This window comes from Cricetulus griseus, assembly GCF_003668045.3.
Source record: "Cricetulus griseus strain 17A/GY chromosome 1 unlocalized genomic scaffold, alternate assembly CriGri-PICRH-1.0 chr1_1, whole genome shotgun sequence".
NCBI lineage: Eukaryota > Metazoa > Chordata > Mammalia > Rodentia > Cricetidae > Cricetulus > Cricetulus griseus.
Window position 1 is genome coordinate 196,111,469 of NW_023276807.1, and position 17,024 is coordinate 196,128,492.

The window sequence follows — 17,024 nt, forward strand, 5'->3', positions numbered from 1 at the left end:
TGCTTTGGTCCTGGACACATGTGATCAGGACTTGTTGCTACTAAGCTGTAGGGACAGCAGGATTTACCTGCCTCACATCAGGTATGAGCTGACACTGTTTGTCCTCCTACTCTACATGGTTGGGCTTGTTTCTGCCTTCCAGAGTCAGGGGACTGCCATCGGGGGTGGTGCACATGATTATTCACAGTGACTGGGGACAGATACAGAGCTCAGGGGCCCCACTTTGAGGACAGCAGCCATGCTGTTTGGAAGCTTCACCGTCTCTAGCATTTTCTCTTCCTCAGGTTCCAACTTGGGACTCAGAGTGGACTGTCCTGGCCCTATGCCATTCAATAATACAAGTTCATTTGTCTTTCTCCACCTGCAGGGACTGCTGGAGAGGCACCACCCCAACTCTCCAACTGCACTGAGCAGGAGCAGCAGATGAAAAACCTGGAGAAACTCACCCTTCAGTTACATCATATGACATGTGAGAGAAATGAGCTACGAGAAATCCTGGCCAATTATGGCAACAAGGATTTGAACAACAGGTAGTCATCATGTGCAGTGCTATGCTGATCATCCTGACACTATAATATCAATTGCAGGTTTCTTGAGAAACAGGAGTCTGAAATTCAAGACTGTCATCATGCATAAATTGATTTTCTTGAGTGCATCTGAGATGCACAATTATAGTCTGCATTGGAGTGAGATTGATACACAGGTGGTTCTGCTTCTTCCAAATGAAAAGCAGAGCCCATGGCCTTACTCACAGTTTGGGGATAGGAACAGTAGTGTGTGATCTCTCAGCATCATTCCAAGATGCATTGACCCGTGTTGGCTTTTGAGAAAGGCTAGGTGCTGTGAGTTTGTGGTGAGTCTTTGTAATTGACCAGGAGATGATATTGTGCTGAAACTCTTGGCAGCAACTGGAGGTGCCTGGAGTCTTTCATTCATCTCGGAGTGTCACTGAAGGCCCAAAGGCAACCCTGCTTCTCTTTGGTCTTCTTCCTTATACATTATGACAATGCCACCTCCTTGCATTTCTTGGGCATCCTGATTGCATGTGGTGTGTGTGTGTGTGTGTGTGTGTGTGTGTGTGTGTGTGTGTGTGTGTGTACATGAGTATTTCTGGGGGTTCCTGGGAGCCTGGCATCTGTGGCAGGGCCTGAGGATTTTACATTCTCACGGTTTCCAAGTGATAGCACTGTTGAGGCCAGGAAAGCCCACTATGAGCAGCACAACTAACTCTTGGCCACTGGGCTCACCTTGGTGGAACATTGGAATCCCATGTGGAATTTATAAAGCCGTCCTCAAGTTGGGCCTCCTCCTTGGAAATACAGATAGTGTGCTCTGGCCCTTGTGCAGCAATAGGCATACAGGTTTTAGAATCCCTGTTCTGAAGACAGGAGAATTGTCATTATAGGTTTCTGGTTGGCTTAGATATGTGGCACAGACTCCTGGGAACTTCTTACTGAATTAATCTATTGAACTAGGCTCCCAGAGAGAGCTCATGCAGCTTGGCTCTACTCTTTAGATCTCTGCCTCTTTTGGCCTGGGAATAGGACAGGAAGTTTAGTAAACACCAGGAGTTCCAAGCATATAAGTGCCAGACTGTGGCATCTATTAGGTGGGATAATACATGACATAGCTTTATTCATGAGATCAATGCTGCCTGAATTCATGGGGTTCTTTTCTCCTGGGGCCATGGCCTACTACAGGCTGAATTTTGAGCTTGAGATGCTCGCTATGGAGCATAACAAGGTGATGTCTGACGTTCAGAAATTGCCCATGGAGATCAGTGATGCCTTGGACAAGTGCGAGGGGCTGATTGAGGAGACTGAATCCTTCACGTAAGTGCCTGGTGTAGCTTGGGAGGGACCGCTTCTGCCATTGTTTGACCTGAACCAAAGTGAGGAGGGCTCTGGGTCTAACCTGACTGCCTCTTAGCTAGCAGCCAGCCTTGTGGCCTTTGGACTTGTGCCTCCTGTACTCAGTTCCTAAGTGGAACAAACACAGAGGTCCTCCCACCATTGTTCTGACAGCCTTAGGAGCCCTTAGACAGACAAATGGTGTGCACCATGAAGACAATGTCTGGCAGCCCAGGGATTTTGTTGCTTGACATGGACTTCTCAGAGCTGGTTTCCATGAGACCGGTAGATATAATTTATTCCCTTTGGGTCTTCTGCCTCCTTTCAATAGTGTTTTCCCTCTTGTGGCAGATGCTTCCCAATACCATGAAGAGTTAAGCACAGGTGGAGGTTGTACCCTGTTCTCAGAAGTACAGGATCCCTTTTGGTACCAGGGTTTACAGAAGTAGTTTGTGTCTTTCTGAAATTTCATTAGTCTCTGAATTATGTAATTTGAATATTCTCTGGACTGGGCTTACCTCTGAGTGATGGTGGCTTGGCTAATGAGAGTCCCATTCGTTGGCTCTCTGGGAATCTGGGACTTTTCAACACTGGTGATATTTGGAGGTAGTGATATCAAACGGAGGCTGTGTGGAACTCACCATTTTTTGTTGGTGGTTCAGTTACTACCATGGCAAGATCCTACGAGAATGTATTCAGCTGAAGAAAAATGTACAGGTGTCAAGACTGAAGAACAGATTGCTGCGGAAGGAGCAGATTGAACTGCAAGAGTCCTGTGAGGAGGTGAAGAGGCTCTTTAAGGAGATCCATGAGAAGATCGGTGACCCCTGTGCTGAGCAGCATCAGGTAGGATGAAGCAGGAGGGGAGGGCTGCCCACCTGTCAAGTATAAACACCAAGATACCCATGTAACCATCTACCCACCCATCCAGACTCACACACACATATCATCCATTGTTCACTTCCATGACCATCACAAGTTTCCTTGGAGATTTATCCTCTTTAGGTTACTGGATGAAGGCAAGCAGACTCTCATGCTCTCCTACAAGCCACAGTCTATTGAGGGAGATGGGTCAGTCACATATCACCCCTATATGTCATTACCTTAGCAGGGTTGGTATGTAGGGAGCTACTTAGGGAAGGGTACAGAGATATCAATGATGAGGTCAGCAGCCTTTGGCTCATGTGCTTTGCTGGGTCACATAAGATGACAGCTAGGAAGCAGCTTAAAAGGATGAGAGCCCAGTGCCAAAGCCAAGTGAGTGTTTCTCAATGTCAAACTTCTGGGTGCCACGTGGTCCGTTTTTCCTGAATCTCATTGTATTCTCCTCTGTTTTTTGTTTTTTTGAGACAGGTTTTTCTGTAGCTTTGGAGCCTGACCTGGAACTCACTCTGTAGGCCAGGCTGGCTTGGACTCACAGAGTTTTACCTGTTTCTGCGCCCCCCCCCCTGACGAGGGCTCAACCACCCAAATGTTCTCTTCCTTCAGCCAACCTTGGTTTACACTGTTAGAAGTCTGAGTAACACTTGCCATCCCCTTTTCTGTGACTCTGGTGGACATTTCTCACATTCTGGAGTTGTCAGTCTGGAGCTGACTGAATGACCATAGATGTGTGAGGACTTTGACAGGCTAAGGGCTGGAGTGACAGATTGGAAGCTTCAAGAGAACATTATCTCCAATAATGTCAACATAGTCTGACAAAGCCGTGTGCACCCCAAGGCAATTTAGTCCCCAATGGATGATTAGCAGTGTTGTGGGTCTGGGTTGAAACACCAGATGTTTCTACTCTGAATTCATCTGCCCATTCACCATTATGTCTTCTTCAGTTTATTTTTTGCTCACTTCTGATTTCTGTGGTCCATGTGTGATCAATGCAGCAATCTGTAAAAGTGTACAATGGTGGCTTTTCCTGCACTCTACATAATGAAATCCTGTGTTTTCCTTTCTTGTTCACTCCTGTAGTTACCTGAGCTCAGGTTTTTTACTGAATCTGAAGATTTCTTTCCTATCTTCTGTATGGTCAGTTCTGTTTGGATCTCCTGTCCTCCAAGGTGGATCTTCTGTGTTGTTTTCTCTCATCTAATTGTTACAAGTTTCAATAGCTCAGAAAGAAAGGAAGGGATGTAGCAGCTTTCTCTGTCCTTTATTTACATTTATTGTTTGATATTAATGTGTTTTGAAGTAAATAATAATCCAGAATTATAGCTATTTTAAAAATGAAAAGTAGACTTCTTTCCTTTCCCTGCACAGATCTAACACCACAGGAAATGTCTGGTTTGTCTCTTTGGCCTCACAGCATGGCATCCCACAGTGCATCTCCTTACTGACATTGTGTTGCATGGCTCTGACTTAGGACAGATTCCTCTCATAGCTGTGCAGACTACTGCATTCCAGAGTAGTGCAGGTGACAGCACTAACCTCCTTCTGACTGACATTGGGGCTGAATTTATATTACATGCACTGTAATCTGTTGAAACCTTTCTGTGTGTTGACCATAGGCTACTTTCTTTCCCTGGATCAGTCAAGAATTTCTGTGGAGAAGGCAGGGTAGGTTTAGTGAAGAGACTTTGATGGGTTACCTGGAACCTGTGGGATCAGTGAAGTTCAGGATGGATAAAGTTCATAGAAGGAAAAGTAAGTGGAGGCAGGGTAGCCGAGCCTTGGTGAGTCTAAGAGCCTGGTAGACAGCATAGAGGATGCACTAGCTCCCCCTGCATCAGAAAAGGTGCTGCAAGACAGAAGTCCTCTCCTTGGCACTTCTAGAGTGCAAAGTATGTGCTGCATTTCTGTGCATTTGTGTGTGTATGTATGTGTGTCTGCGTGAAAAAGCTGGTTATTGCTTGCACAGTAGTGTTCCAATGTACATGTGTATGTGTATGTTACCATTTGGTGGAGGGACAGTTTGTGCTGGAGTTGTGTGTGCCAATGTTTCCTTTATATGTAGGGGTAAGTGCTTACTTATGTGTGTGTGTGTGTGTGTGTGTGTGTGTATGTGTGTGTGTGTGTGTGTGTGTGTGTATTTATGGACATCTGTATGTTCATTTAACCATGAAATATCTTTAATGACGACAGAGAACAACTTTATTGAGAAAGAACTGTGCCCTCACACTTTGAATCAAACATATATTGTGCACTGCTGGCCATCTACAGGCATGTCAAACTAGCTCCCTGGTACAAAAGGACAGAAAAACAGCTGTAACTCATGGTTTTCAGGTATTTGTAGATGAAAATAAGGTGTCCAAGGAACCCTTGCAGCAAACCCAAGGAATGTGGTAGATGAAGTTTAGGAGGAGGCCAATGTGAGAAATCAAGGATTTCATTCCTTAAGAGATTCTGACTTGCAGTGTGCTTCCAGCTGCACCCCAGTCCTGCAGGATTCCCCTAGCTGTGCTGTGGTGTGAGAATGGGCTGTCTGAGTGATCCCACTGAGGCTCATGACTGTCTAAAGCACTCACCATGTGCTGTGTCTACAGCACTCAGCAGCTTGTTTTCATCAAGGTTGATCATTCTGAGTTGAAATCAGCCTCATGGAGGGTTGGGAGACATAAAATGGCATAAAATGGTATAGTGCTGGGAGGAGGAACACACATGTCTTCAGAAAGTTCAACTGCAATCCCCAGGTGACCCAGCGATTCCAGAACATGAAGTAGGTGCCCACAGAGAAGCTAGGGGACATCAGGAATACAGCAGCATTCCTCAAAATAGTCTTTTTTTGAATACACACATGGTGTATTTAATGTTTGTTATATTATCTTATATTGAGCAGTTTAACATTAACATTCCTAAATTATGTTGAGAAAACAGTACATATCTTGAGTAAGTTATCTACACTTGCACTGCTACTCAGGAGGCAGACACATGAGAATAATGAGTTCAAATGTATCCCTCATCATGACTGACACCTAGGCCAGGCTTAATATTAAATAAGAAAATCTGAAGGGTATTTGTGAAAATATGAAAAACATAACCAGTAAAAACAAACCACCACACTTTCAGAGAAATCCTGAACACACTGCCTTATATAAAAAAGAATAAACAAACAATGGACCACTTAGCTGATTAGGGTAACATTCTATTCATTGCAGCAGAAAAATACCTATCCCCAAGTAAAAGTACAAAATGAACAAAAGCTACAGAAGGAATTTAAGTACAACAAAATAAACTACACTAAATGAAATGCCACAAAATATCACACTTTAACATGCATCTCTAATATTTCCAAATAGAATCCACAATGCAGTGATCTCCAAAATCAGTTTCCACACTTTGCTTCATGCCACAGCTAAAGGATGTGAGTTCTTAAACACCTGCTTGAACTGCCATGTAACTTTCATGATGATCCTGTACCCCTTGGAACCAAGGGCCATATTAAATCATGTATAATATAAATCCATGAGTTTTAGACCTGAATTAGTTATTTCCTGCACTTGAAGGGAAGCATAAATCTAAAACTGATGCACTATCACTTAAAATAACTGTGCAATTGTTTCAGCTATGGAGGGAAAGGTACCCCAACTGTCATAAGTCAGTCTATACCTACAGCTATAAATTCATTCTGGATACCTGCAGCTCTGGAATGAAAGGTATCCTGACTGAATCATTGGATGGATTGTATCCTGGATAGCTAGGGCTCTGAAGAAAAATCTATCCAGAATGTCCAAAATCAGGATACACATGCTGCTGTGAAGGGAAGATATCCTGCAAAGCCACAGATGTGAGGAAAATGTATCCTGACAGTCAAGATGTCAGGTTATACATGAAGTTGTGTTCCAGTGGGGGATGGTCTATGAGCAGGATGTAGTACTCCAGGTACTCTCAGAGAAAGAACCATTAAAATAAGATTTGCTCCACTCTGCTAAGAGTTTACTGGCAAAAGTGTCCATTGCTTCTGTTCTCTTCTCCACTAGGTAGTTTCCAAGCAATGATAACCATTCCTTCTTAGCTCCAGGCCAAATTGTCACTATTCTGCTTCAGTCAATGATAGGGGAAACTGCTCCATAAATGGAGCAGTCTGCTACAGCACCAGTAAAAAGGTTTTTCTGCTCTACTCCCCTAAGGGAGATTCCCATCAATGGTCTATGTTGCTTCTCTGCTACTCTCCACTGAGGAATTCTGTGTCCACTGTGGTAAAAGAAGATGCTCACTGAAACTCATTGAACAGATTTATTTGGGAGGGAGGTATTCAGAAAAGTGGCAGCCACTACCATTGTGGAAAATGCCAGCTGTCAACTGAACAATTATAAGGTTCATATACATCTTCTTAGGGTCATAGGTTTTTCACGGAGAGTATTTTTCAGCATGTTATTTGATAAAACCACAAACCTTGAGATTGAAAAACCATTGAGATTCGCTGGATTCCTGCTTGGGGACTTGTTGATTTTGAGTTAACATTTTGCTTGGATTTTTTCTCAGCAGGTGGGTAATAGAGTTTTTTTCTTTGCCTGTGTTTTCAGGGCTAAAATGTGTTTCTATCACTGCCGCTTTTAAACCATTTGTCTCTTATTTAAGGGTGTGTCCCTTTGACTTATTTTCAGAGCCAAAATCTCCTTCTTTCACTGGATCTGTTTCCTGCAATAGGGAGTGTTTCTTTGCTGGCCATTTTAGACTACACATAAGGCTTCATAAGTTTATAAATTCATATTTCCTTGAGTGTGTTGGAGCAACAAAATACAAATAGACATCATAATGCTTGCACAGATTGTTGACACTGTCAATTTTCTTCTACAAAATAATTACTATTGTATAACTGATTGGAAGTTTGATGGCTAAAGATCCCAAAAGAAACTTGCTAATGAGCAGCCCTCATTATCATTTTCAGGTACTCAAAAATGATTGTAACTTGCAGCTGCTTTAACAGATTGATTTCCCACAAAGATTTACTCCTATCTGAAGAGCAAAATTAAACGAAATTGACTACATTTATAATTTCACTGCAGTATGATATTTTGTAATGACTTCAAGTACTCCTGATATAGGCAATATATTTACCAGACTGATTACATTGAAATGGTTTGTCTCCGCTGTGTGTCCTTTTATGTGTTTGAAGAAAATTTTGACGTGCACGGGACTTTCCACACTGGTTGTATTCATAGGGATTCTCCTGATTAATCTGTTCTTTTTTTGTATTTGAAGATGACTGTGCTGAGCAAAGGCTTTACCATACTGACGACATTCATAGGGATTCTCTCACCTATGTGATCATTAATTCATTAATCAAAAATTCATGTGTTTGAAGAGTACTGTGCATAGCAAAATTTTACCACACTGATTACTTTCATAAGATTTCTCTCCAGTATGTGTTCTTTTATGCATCTGAATATGATTACAACAAGCAAAAATTTTGCCACACTCATTACATTCATAGGGTTTCTCTACAGTATGTGTTCTTTTATGCCAACGAAGAGCACTGAGATCAGCAAAGGTTTTACCACAATGATGGCATTCGTAGGGTTTCTTTCCAGTATGTGTCTTATACGCATTTGAAGAGTACTGTGATGAGAAATGGCTTTTCCACACTGATTACATTCATAGGGTTTATCTCCAGGATGTGTTCATTTATGCACTTGAAGAGGACTGTGCTGAGCAAAGGCTTTACCACAATGATTACATTCATAGGGTTTCTCTCCAGTATGTATTATTTTAGGTCTTTGAAGATGACTAAGCTTAACCGAGGCATTACCACACTGATTACATTGATTGTGTTTCTCTCCAGTATGTGAACTTTTATGTACTTGAAGTTTCCTGTGCTGAGCAAAAGCTTTACCACAGTGATTACATTCATAAGATTTCTCTCCAGTATGTGTTTGTTTATGCAGTTGAGATGACTGTGGGGGGCAAAGGCTTTACCACACTGACTACATCCAAAGAGTTTCTCCCAATTATGTGTTCTTTCATGTTTTTTAAAATTACTGTGATTAGCAAAGACTTTACAGCACTGACTACATTTATACAGTTTCTCGCCAGAATGTTTGGGAGAATTTAATAATCATCAATGCAATTCAAGCTGTGCTTATTTACACTGTTGTTCTGTTTCAAACCTCAGGACACATTTCAATTTCGTCAGAAACACATTTCTATGAGCTCATAAATGAAAATTGCTTTTCATGTCTTTTAGAACCTGCACAATATTCTTCAATAGTATGGTCTTCCCGAATGTATCCTATATCATTGAGGTTCTTGTAGGTCTCTAGCATCGTGTCTTTGTAGACATTCTTCTGAGAAATATCCAGCAAAGTCCACTCTTCCCAAGTGAAGTGGATATGCAGATCATCATACTTCATGGCATTCATGTTGTGAGTTCCCAGACCACTGAAATTCTCAGCACAACTCACTGCAGCAGCAACTTCACCAAAGCCACAAAGTATTCCTCACATAGAAACAATCCAGATGTCTATCATTGAAGAGTGTATAAGAACAGTGTGGTTGACCCTTCTATGGATTATTGTTCATCATTAATACATGCAGTCATTTGGCCTGACTTAGTTAGCCATTGGTTAGTCAACCAACTCCCTGAGAGAATCACTTTACAGGGAGGAATTGTTTCATTTAGATCCTGGCTCATGAGATTTTCTAGTTTCCTGAGTTCATTGCTTTGGGTCCAAAGTTAGGCAGGTGTGGTAAAGGCAGCTCCTTTTGGAGAAATTTGCTCACTTTGTTTTGGGATCAACTTGGAAGAGTGAACAATACCACTATGCAGTGGTCCTGTGCTTAGGAACAATCCTACACTGCACAGCCTTGGGAACTTCCAAAGCAAGGTTGGCTAAGAGTACAGGATCCCAGAGGTCCACCTGTCTGTGCATTCAGTTTACAGGATAGGCTCTTCAATGACTGAACTGTTTATCTCTCATGTCCAGTGTGTTCTCCTATATTCTAACAGAATCTAATCTTCCCATACAATCCCTGGGGATTGCTCCTTATATTAGCATTAACTGGAACACTAGACATGTTACTGCATTATTATGTGCTTGTATGTGCATACATGTACTTGTGAGTGTTTATGAGTTTATGAGTGTGCAACCCTCCACTGAGAACACAATCTTCTAATGAACAGGAGGAAGACAACATGGATGAAAGCCTGAAGAATCTGCTGAAGCAGGAGGAGGTGGTCACCCAGCAAAGGGAACTTGCAGAAAAGCTGCAGCATCAATTCAATATCTCTGAAATGAGGTAGGAGATCCTGGAAGGAGCAGCTAGAACCATGTGTATCACCTGTACCTGGATTCAGTCCTTTTGGGGATTCTCACATTCTGGAAAGCTCTCAGTCACAGCCAGCGAAAGAATACCTCAGGGTATTATGCTGTCCTAGTCAACAAGAATATCACCAGGAAGCACTATGTTTGATCTTAGTGTTTCTGGGGACTGTGTACCTCTTTCAAGACTTCTGTTATCTTAGTACCTTGTCAGCTCTGCCTCACCACAAATCTCCTTATATAGTCCTAAACCTAGCAGGGGAAGGGATAACTGTGGAGGACAGTGTGTGCTCCTGAAACTTTAACTTCCTCCCAGAACATCACCTTTAGAGAGGGGTTCCTACCTTTGTGCAGGTCTCCATGCAGCTCACTCCTGCTGATTACAGGCTCTCTGCAGTTTGCATCCGTTTCCTTGAAAAGATTTTTCCGGTTATAAGATGACTTAGTGGTTGAGGAGTTGAGCCAAGGCAGGTTTCTGTGCTGTAGCAATAATCAGAGCCTAAACTGCAGTGTTGTGTAGGCTCCTCTAGAGGATCTACATTCTGTTTCCCAGGTTGCTCCCATTCCCCTGGCGTCTAATGAAGACCATGTGTATCTGTCCTGACCTGTTACTCAGACATGGTTCTTTTCTTGTCCAGATGTGTAGTTCTCAGTTCAACTTCTAGCAGATTTAAAAACTGAGAAAAATCCAGGCCCAGGTGTACTGTGACCCTTCTCCTTTGGAGAATTCAGGCAATGCCCTCAGCTGAAAGGAAGGTCATGGTATACTGTCCAGCCAAACAGAGCTGTTTCAGGCTCAATAGCTAACATAGCAGGACCCCATCAGACTTGTTCCCTAACTGCCTTCCTCTTCTAGGCCAGAAAATCTCCAAACCCAGCTGGAACAGGCCACAGACCAGGAAGACAGCCTCCTGCAGACAGCTCCTGAAGCCGGAGCAATAGGTGTCACAGGCAAGTGAGCCACCTTTGCATCCTGACCCCTTCAACCCAGGTATTGGTGTTGGGTGGGGGGATTTTGCCTTTGACTTCTGTGTGAATAGCCCCTGGTTTGGTCTAGCCTATGACCCAGCCAGGCTGCTTCTGGGACTTATTGCCTTTCTTTCTAACATAGCTCCTGAGAGACCTGAGGAGCCCAAAGAAGCCACCAACAACTTGGACCATGGCAATGAGTACCCTAGGATCAAATCCTCCTCCTCAGAAGACAACCTGCAAAGCCCCAAAGAGGCATGACTATATTAGCTTTGAAAACGTTTTTCACAATTGGTGACTGCCTTCCTACCATGTTTCCAAAGCCAATCACAGCTGCAGATCTGTGCTACAAAATGTGTAGAAAGATTACCTTAGTTCTTTATTTAAACAATCTGTTCAGTTGATTTTTTTTGATTGTTGTTTTATTGGATTTTGTTTGCTTTGTTTTTCATTTTCTTTGTTATATTTTGATGCTTTGGTTTCATTTGTAGTTTTTTGTTCTTGTTTTGCTATTTTGTTAAGGTTACTTATTGTTTGTTTATATTGTGTTCCCTTTAAGCCCTATTGAGTAAAATTACAATTTTTATTTTAAAACGTGACTGCCCATTTCTAACTTTTGTTTTTTGTTTATTTTTTTTTAATTTATTTGTTTGTTGTAGTTAGGGAAGAAGGTTGTTTCACATGTAAGACCCTTCTCCCTCTCCCTCCCCTTACCCCCTTCCCTCCTACCCTGCCTCCAGCCTACCTGGCACCAAACCCATCCACCTCTCCCCAAGCAGGGTCAGGCCGTCAATAGGGTCTCTGCAAAAAGTCCACCAAATCTTCCTGTGCTGGTCCTGGGCCCTTCCCCATGTGTCCAGGGCCAGAGTGTAACCCTTCACATGGGATGGGCTCTCAAAGTCCCTTCTTGCACCAGGGAAAAATACTAATCCCCAACCAGAGGCTCCCTGGAGTACAGAGGCCTCTTTATTGACATCCATGTTCAGGGGTCTGGATCAGTCTTGTACTGGACTTCCAGACTGCATCTGGGGTCGATTTGCTCTCCCTTGTTCAGGCCAACTGGTCCTGTGGGTTTCTCCAACCTGGTACAGACCCCTTCGCTCTTCATTCCTCCCTCTCTTCAACTAAATTTCCTATTTCAGCTCAGTGTATATCTGTGGATGTCTGTCTCTGCTTTCATCAGCCACTGGATGAGGGCTCTAGGATGGCATAAAGAGAAGTCATCAATCTCAATTTAGGGGAAGAACTTTTAGGTTATCCTCTCCACCATTACCTGGATTGTCAGATAGTGTCATCCTTGTAGGTCTCTGGAGATCTCCCTGGTTCCAGATCTCTTCTCGGACCTATAGTGGCTCCCTCTGGTATGGTATCTCTCATCCTTCTCTCTCTCCTCTATTCTTCTCCCAACTCAATATTTCTGCTCCTCTATTTCCTCTCCTCTACTCCTCTTCTCTTGCTCTTATTGTAGCAGCTCCCTCCCCCTTACACTCATGCTTCCAATTAGTTCAGGATTTCATGCCACTTCCATTCCTGGTGACCATTTATCCCTTAGAGTCCTTCATGTTTCCTAGTTTCTTTGGTGAAGAGGAATATAGGCTGGTAATCCTTTGCTCTGTCTAAAATTCATATATGAGTGAGTACGTACCATGTTTGTTTTTTTTTTTTTTGTGACTGGGTTACCTCACTCAAGATGGTTTATTCTAGTTCCATCCATTTGCCTGCGAATTTCAAGATTCCATTGTTTTTTTTTGCTGAGTAGTACTCCATTGTATAAATGTGCCACATTTTCTAAATCCATTCTTCAGTTGAAGGGCATCTAGGTTGCTTCCAGGTTCTGGCTATTACAAACAATGCTGCTATGAACATGGTTGAACATATGTCCTTGTTGTCATATATATATGACTTCTTCCTAGTGTTGCTTTTCTCATGCCTGAAATTGATTTAAAAGGCCTTTGGAGAATTTAATAATCATCAATGTAATTCAACCTGTGCTTATTTACACTGTTGTTCTGTTTCAAACCTCAGGCCACATTTCAATTTCGTCAGAAACACATTTCTATGAGCTCATTAATGAAAATTGCTTTTCATGTCTTTTAGAACCTCCACAATGTTCTTCAATAGTATGGTCTTCCCAAATGTATCCTATATCATTGAGGTTCTTGTAGGTCTCTAGCATCATGTCTTTGTAGAGATTCTTCTGAGAAGTAGCTAGCAAAGTCCACTCTTCCCAACTGTAGTAGATATTGAGATCATCATACTTCATGGCGTTCATGTTGTGTGATCCCAGACCACTGAAGTTCTCAGCTCAACTCCCTGCAGCAGTAACTGCACCAAAGCCACAAAGTAGTCTTGACATAGAAACTATCCAGATGTCTATCATAGATGAGTGTAAAAGTACAGTGTGGTTGACCCTTCTATGGAATATTGTTCATCATTAATACATGCAGTCATTTGGCCTGACTTAGTTAGCCATTGGTTAGTCAACCAAATCCCTGAGAGAATCACTTTACAGGGATGAATTGTTTCATTTAGAACTGGCTATGGAGATTTTCTAGTTTCCTGGGTTCATTGTTTTGGGTCCAATATTAGGCAGCTGTGGTAAAGGCAGCTCCTTTTGGAGGAATTTGCTCATTTTGTTTTGGGATCAACTTGAAAGAGTGAACAATACCAGTGATGTGGAGACTACTATCCAGTGGTCCTGTGCTGAGGAACAATCCTACACTGCACAGCCTGGGGAACTTCCTAAGCAGGGTTGGCTAACAGGACAGGACCCCAGAGATCCACCTGTCTGTGCATTCAGTTTACAGGATAGGCTCTTCAATGACTGAACTGTCTATCCCTCATGCCCACTTTTTTCTCCTCCATTCCAACATTATCTAATCTTCCCATACAATCCCTGGGGATTGCTCCTTATATTAGCATTAACTGGAACACTAGACATGTTACTGCATTATTATGTGCTTGTATGTGCATCCTTGTACTTGTGTGTGTTTATGAGTTTATGAGTGTGCAACCCTCCACTGAGAACACAATCTTCTAATGAACAGGAGGAAGACAACATGGATGAAAACCTGAAGAACCTGCTGAAGCAGGAGGTGGTGGTCACCCAGCAAAGGGAACTTGCAGAAAAGCTGCAGAATCACGTCAATATCTCTGAAATGAGGTAGGAAATCCTGGGAGGAGCATCTAGAACCATGTGTGTCACCTGTACCTTGATTCAGTCCTTTTGGGGATTCTCACCATCTGGAAAGCTCTCAGCCACAGCCAGCAAAAGAATACCTCAGGGTATTATGCTGGCCTAGTCAACAAGAATATCACCAGGAAGCACTATGTTTGATCTTAGTGTTTCTGGGGACTGTGTACCCTTTATTTCCTTCTGAGATTTCTGGCATCTTAGTACGTTGTCGGCTGGCCTTACCACAAATCTCCTTACATAGTCCTAAACCTAGCAGGGGAAGGGATAACTGTGGAGGACAGTGTGTGCTCCTGCCAATTTAACTTCCTCCCAGAACATCACCTTTAGAGAGGAGTTTCTACCTTTGTGCAGGTCTGCATGCAGCTCACTCCTGCTGATTACAGGCTCTCTGCAGTTTGCATCCGTTTCCTGGAAAAGATTTTTCCAGTTATAAGATGACTTAGTGGTTGAGGAGTTGAGCCAAGGCAGGTTTCTGTGCTGTAGCAATAATCAGAGCCTAAACTGCAGTGTTGTGTAGGCTCCTCTAGAGGATCTACATTCAGTTTCCCAGGTTGCTCCCATTCCCCTGGCGTCTAATGAAGACCATGTGTATCTGTCCTGAACTGTTACTCAGACATTGTTCTTTTCTTGTCCAGATGTGTAGTTCTCAGTTCAACTTCTAGCAGATTTAAAAACTGAGAAAAATCCAGGCCCAGGTGTACTGTGACCCTTCTCCTTTGGAGGATGCAGCAATGCCCTCAGCTGAATGGAAGGTCATGGTATACTGTCCAGCCAAACAGAGCTGTTTCAGGCTCAATAGCTAACATAGCAGGACCCCATCAGACTTGTTCCCTAACTGCCTTCCTCTTCTAGGCCAGAAAATCTCCAAACCCAGCTGGAACAGGCCACAGACCAGGAAGACAGCCTCCTGCAGACAGCTCCTGAAGCCGGAGCAATAGGTGTTACAGGCAAGTGAGCCACCTTTGCATCCTGACCCCTTCAACCCAGGTATTGGTGTTGGGTGGGGGGATTTTGCCTTTGGCTTCTTCTGTGTGAATAGCCCCTGGTTTGGTCTAGCCTATGACCCAGCCAGGCTGCTTCTGGGTCTGATTGTCTTTCTTTCTAACACAGCTCCTGAGAGACCTGAGGAGCCCAAAGAAGCCACCAACAACTTGGACCGTGGCAATGAGTACCCTAGGATCAAATCCTCCTCCTCAGAAGACAACCTGCAAAGCCCCAAAGAGGCATGACTATATTAGCTTTGAAAAGGCTTTTTACAATTGGTGACAGCCTTCCTACCATGTTTCCAAAGCCAACCACAGCTGCAGATCTGTGCTACAAAATGTGTAGAAAGATTACCTTAGTTCTTTATTTAAACAATCTGTTCAGTTGAGTTTTTTTTTTTTTGATTGTTATTTTATTGGATTTTGTTTACTTTGTTTTTCATTTTCTTTGTTATATTTTGATGCTTTGGTTTCATTTGCAGTTTTTTTGTTCTTGTTTTGCTATTTTGTTAAGGCTACTTATTGTTTGTTTATATTGAGCTCCCTTTAAGCCCTATTGAGTAAAATTACAATTTTTATTAATAAAAAAGTTACCGCCCATTTCTTATGTTTGTTTTTTGTTTATTTTTTTTAATTTATTTGTTTGTTGTAGTTAGGGAAGAAGGTTGTTTCACATGTAAGACCCTTCTCCCTCACCCTCCCTTTACCCCCATTCCTCCTCCCCCACCTCCAGCCTACCTCCCACCACAGCCATCCACCACTCCCCAGGCAGGGTCGGGCCCTCAACAGGGTCTCTGCAAAAAGTCCAAAAATCTTCCTGTGCTGGTCCTGTGCCCTTCCCCATGTGTCCAGTGCCAGAGTGTAACCCTTCACGTGGGATGGGCTCTCAAAGTCCCTTCTTGCACCAGGGAAAATACTAATCCACCACCAGAGGCTCCCTGGAGTGCAGAGGCCTCCTTATTGACATCCATGTTCAGGGGTCTGGGTCAGTCTTGTACTGGCCTTCCAGACTGCATCTGGGGTCGATGTGCACTCCCTTGTTCAGGCCAACTGTTCCTGTGTGTTTCTCCAACCTGGTACAGACCCCTTCACTCTTCATTCCTCCCTCTCTTCAACTAAATTCCTTATTTCAGTTCAGTGTATATCTGTGGATGTCTGTCTCTGCTTTCATCAGCCACTGGATGAGGGCTCTAGGGTGGCATAAAGAGATGTCATCAATCTCATTTCAGGGGAAGAACTTTTAGGTTATCCTCTCCACCACTGCCTGGATTGTCAGATAGTGTCATCCTTGTAGGTCTCTGGAGATCTCCCTGGTTCCAGATCTCTTCTCGGACCTATAGTGGCTCCCTCTGATATGGTATCTCTCATCCTGCTCTCTCTCCTCTATTCTTCTCCCAACTCAATATTTCTGCTCCTCTATTTCCTCTCCTCTACTCCTCTTTTCTTGCTCTTATTGTAGCAGTTCCCTCCCCCTTATCCTCATCCTTCCAATTAGTTCAGGATTTCATGCTACTTCCATTCCTGGGGACCATTTATCCCTTAGAGTCCTTCATGTTTCCTAGTTTCTTTGGTGAAGAGGAATATAGGCTGGTAATCATTTGCTGTATGTCTAAAATTCATATATAAGTGAGTACATACCATGTATGTCTTTTTGTGACTGGGTTACCTCACTCAGGATCGTTTCTTCTAGTTCCACCCATGTGCCTGCAAATTTCAAAATTCCATTGATTTTTTCTGCTGAGTAGTACTCCATTGTATTAATGTACCACATTTTCTCTATCCATTCTTCAGTTGAGGGTCATCTAGGTTGCTTCCAGGTTCTGGTTATTACAAATAA

General features: G+C 43.0%; 1 protein-coding gene across 1 annotated transcript; it reads left to right on the top strand.

Annotated features, from left to right (window-relative positions):
• Positions 1–349: 349 nt before the first annotated feature.
• LOC113832552 lies at positions 350–11,269 on the top strand. Its single transcript, XM_035453080.1, has 6 exons — positions 350–530; positions 1,701–1,832; positions 2,513–2,696; positions 9,901–10,016; positions 10,896–10,990; positions 11,151–11,269. Exons 1-6 carry the CDS (start codon positions 424–426, stop codon positions 11,267–11,269), a joined length of 753 nt encoding a protein of 250 aa, XP_035308971.1. The 5' UTR covers positions 350–423.
• Positions 11,270–17,024: the final 5,755 nt, after the last annotated feature.

What these genes read in the sequence shown, in the direction of transcription:
- LOC113832552 (XM_035453080.1), top strand. Translation starts at nt 424, where the DNA reads ATGAAAAACCTGGAGAAACTCACCCTTCAGTTACATCATATGACATGT. An exon ending in GAGGAGACTGAATCCTTCAC is followed by an intron (nt 1,833 to 2,512) that starts GTAAGTGCCTGG and finishes TTGGTGGTTCAG; the next exon opens with TTACTACCATGGCAAGATCC. An exon ending in TTCAATATCTCTGAAATGAG is followed by an intron (nt 10,017 to 10,895) that starts GTAGGAGATCCT and finishes TTCCTCTTCTAG; the next exon opens with GCCAGAAAATCTCCAAACCC.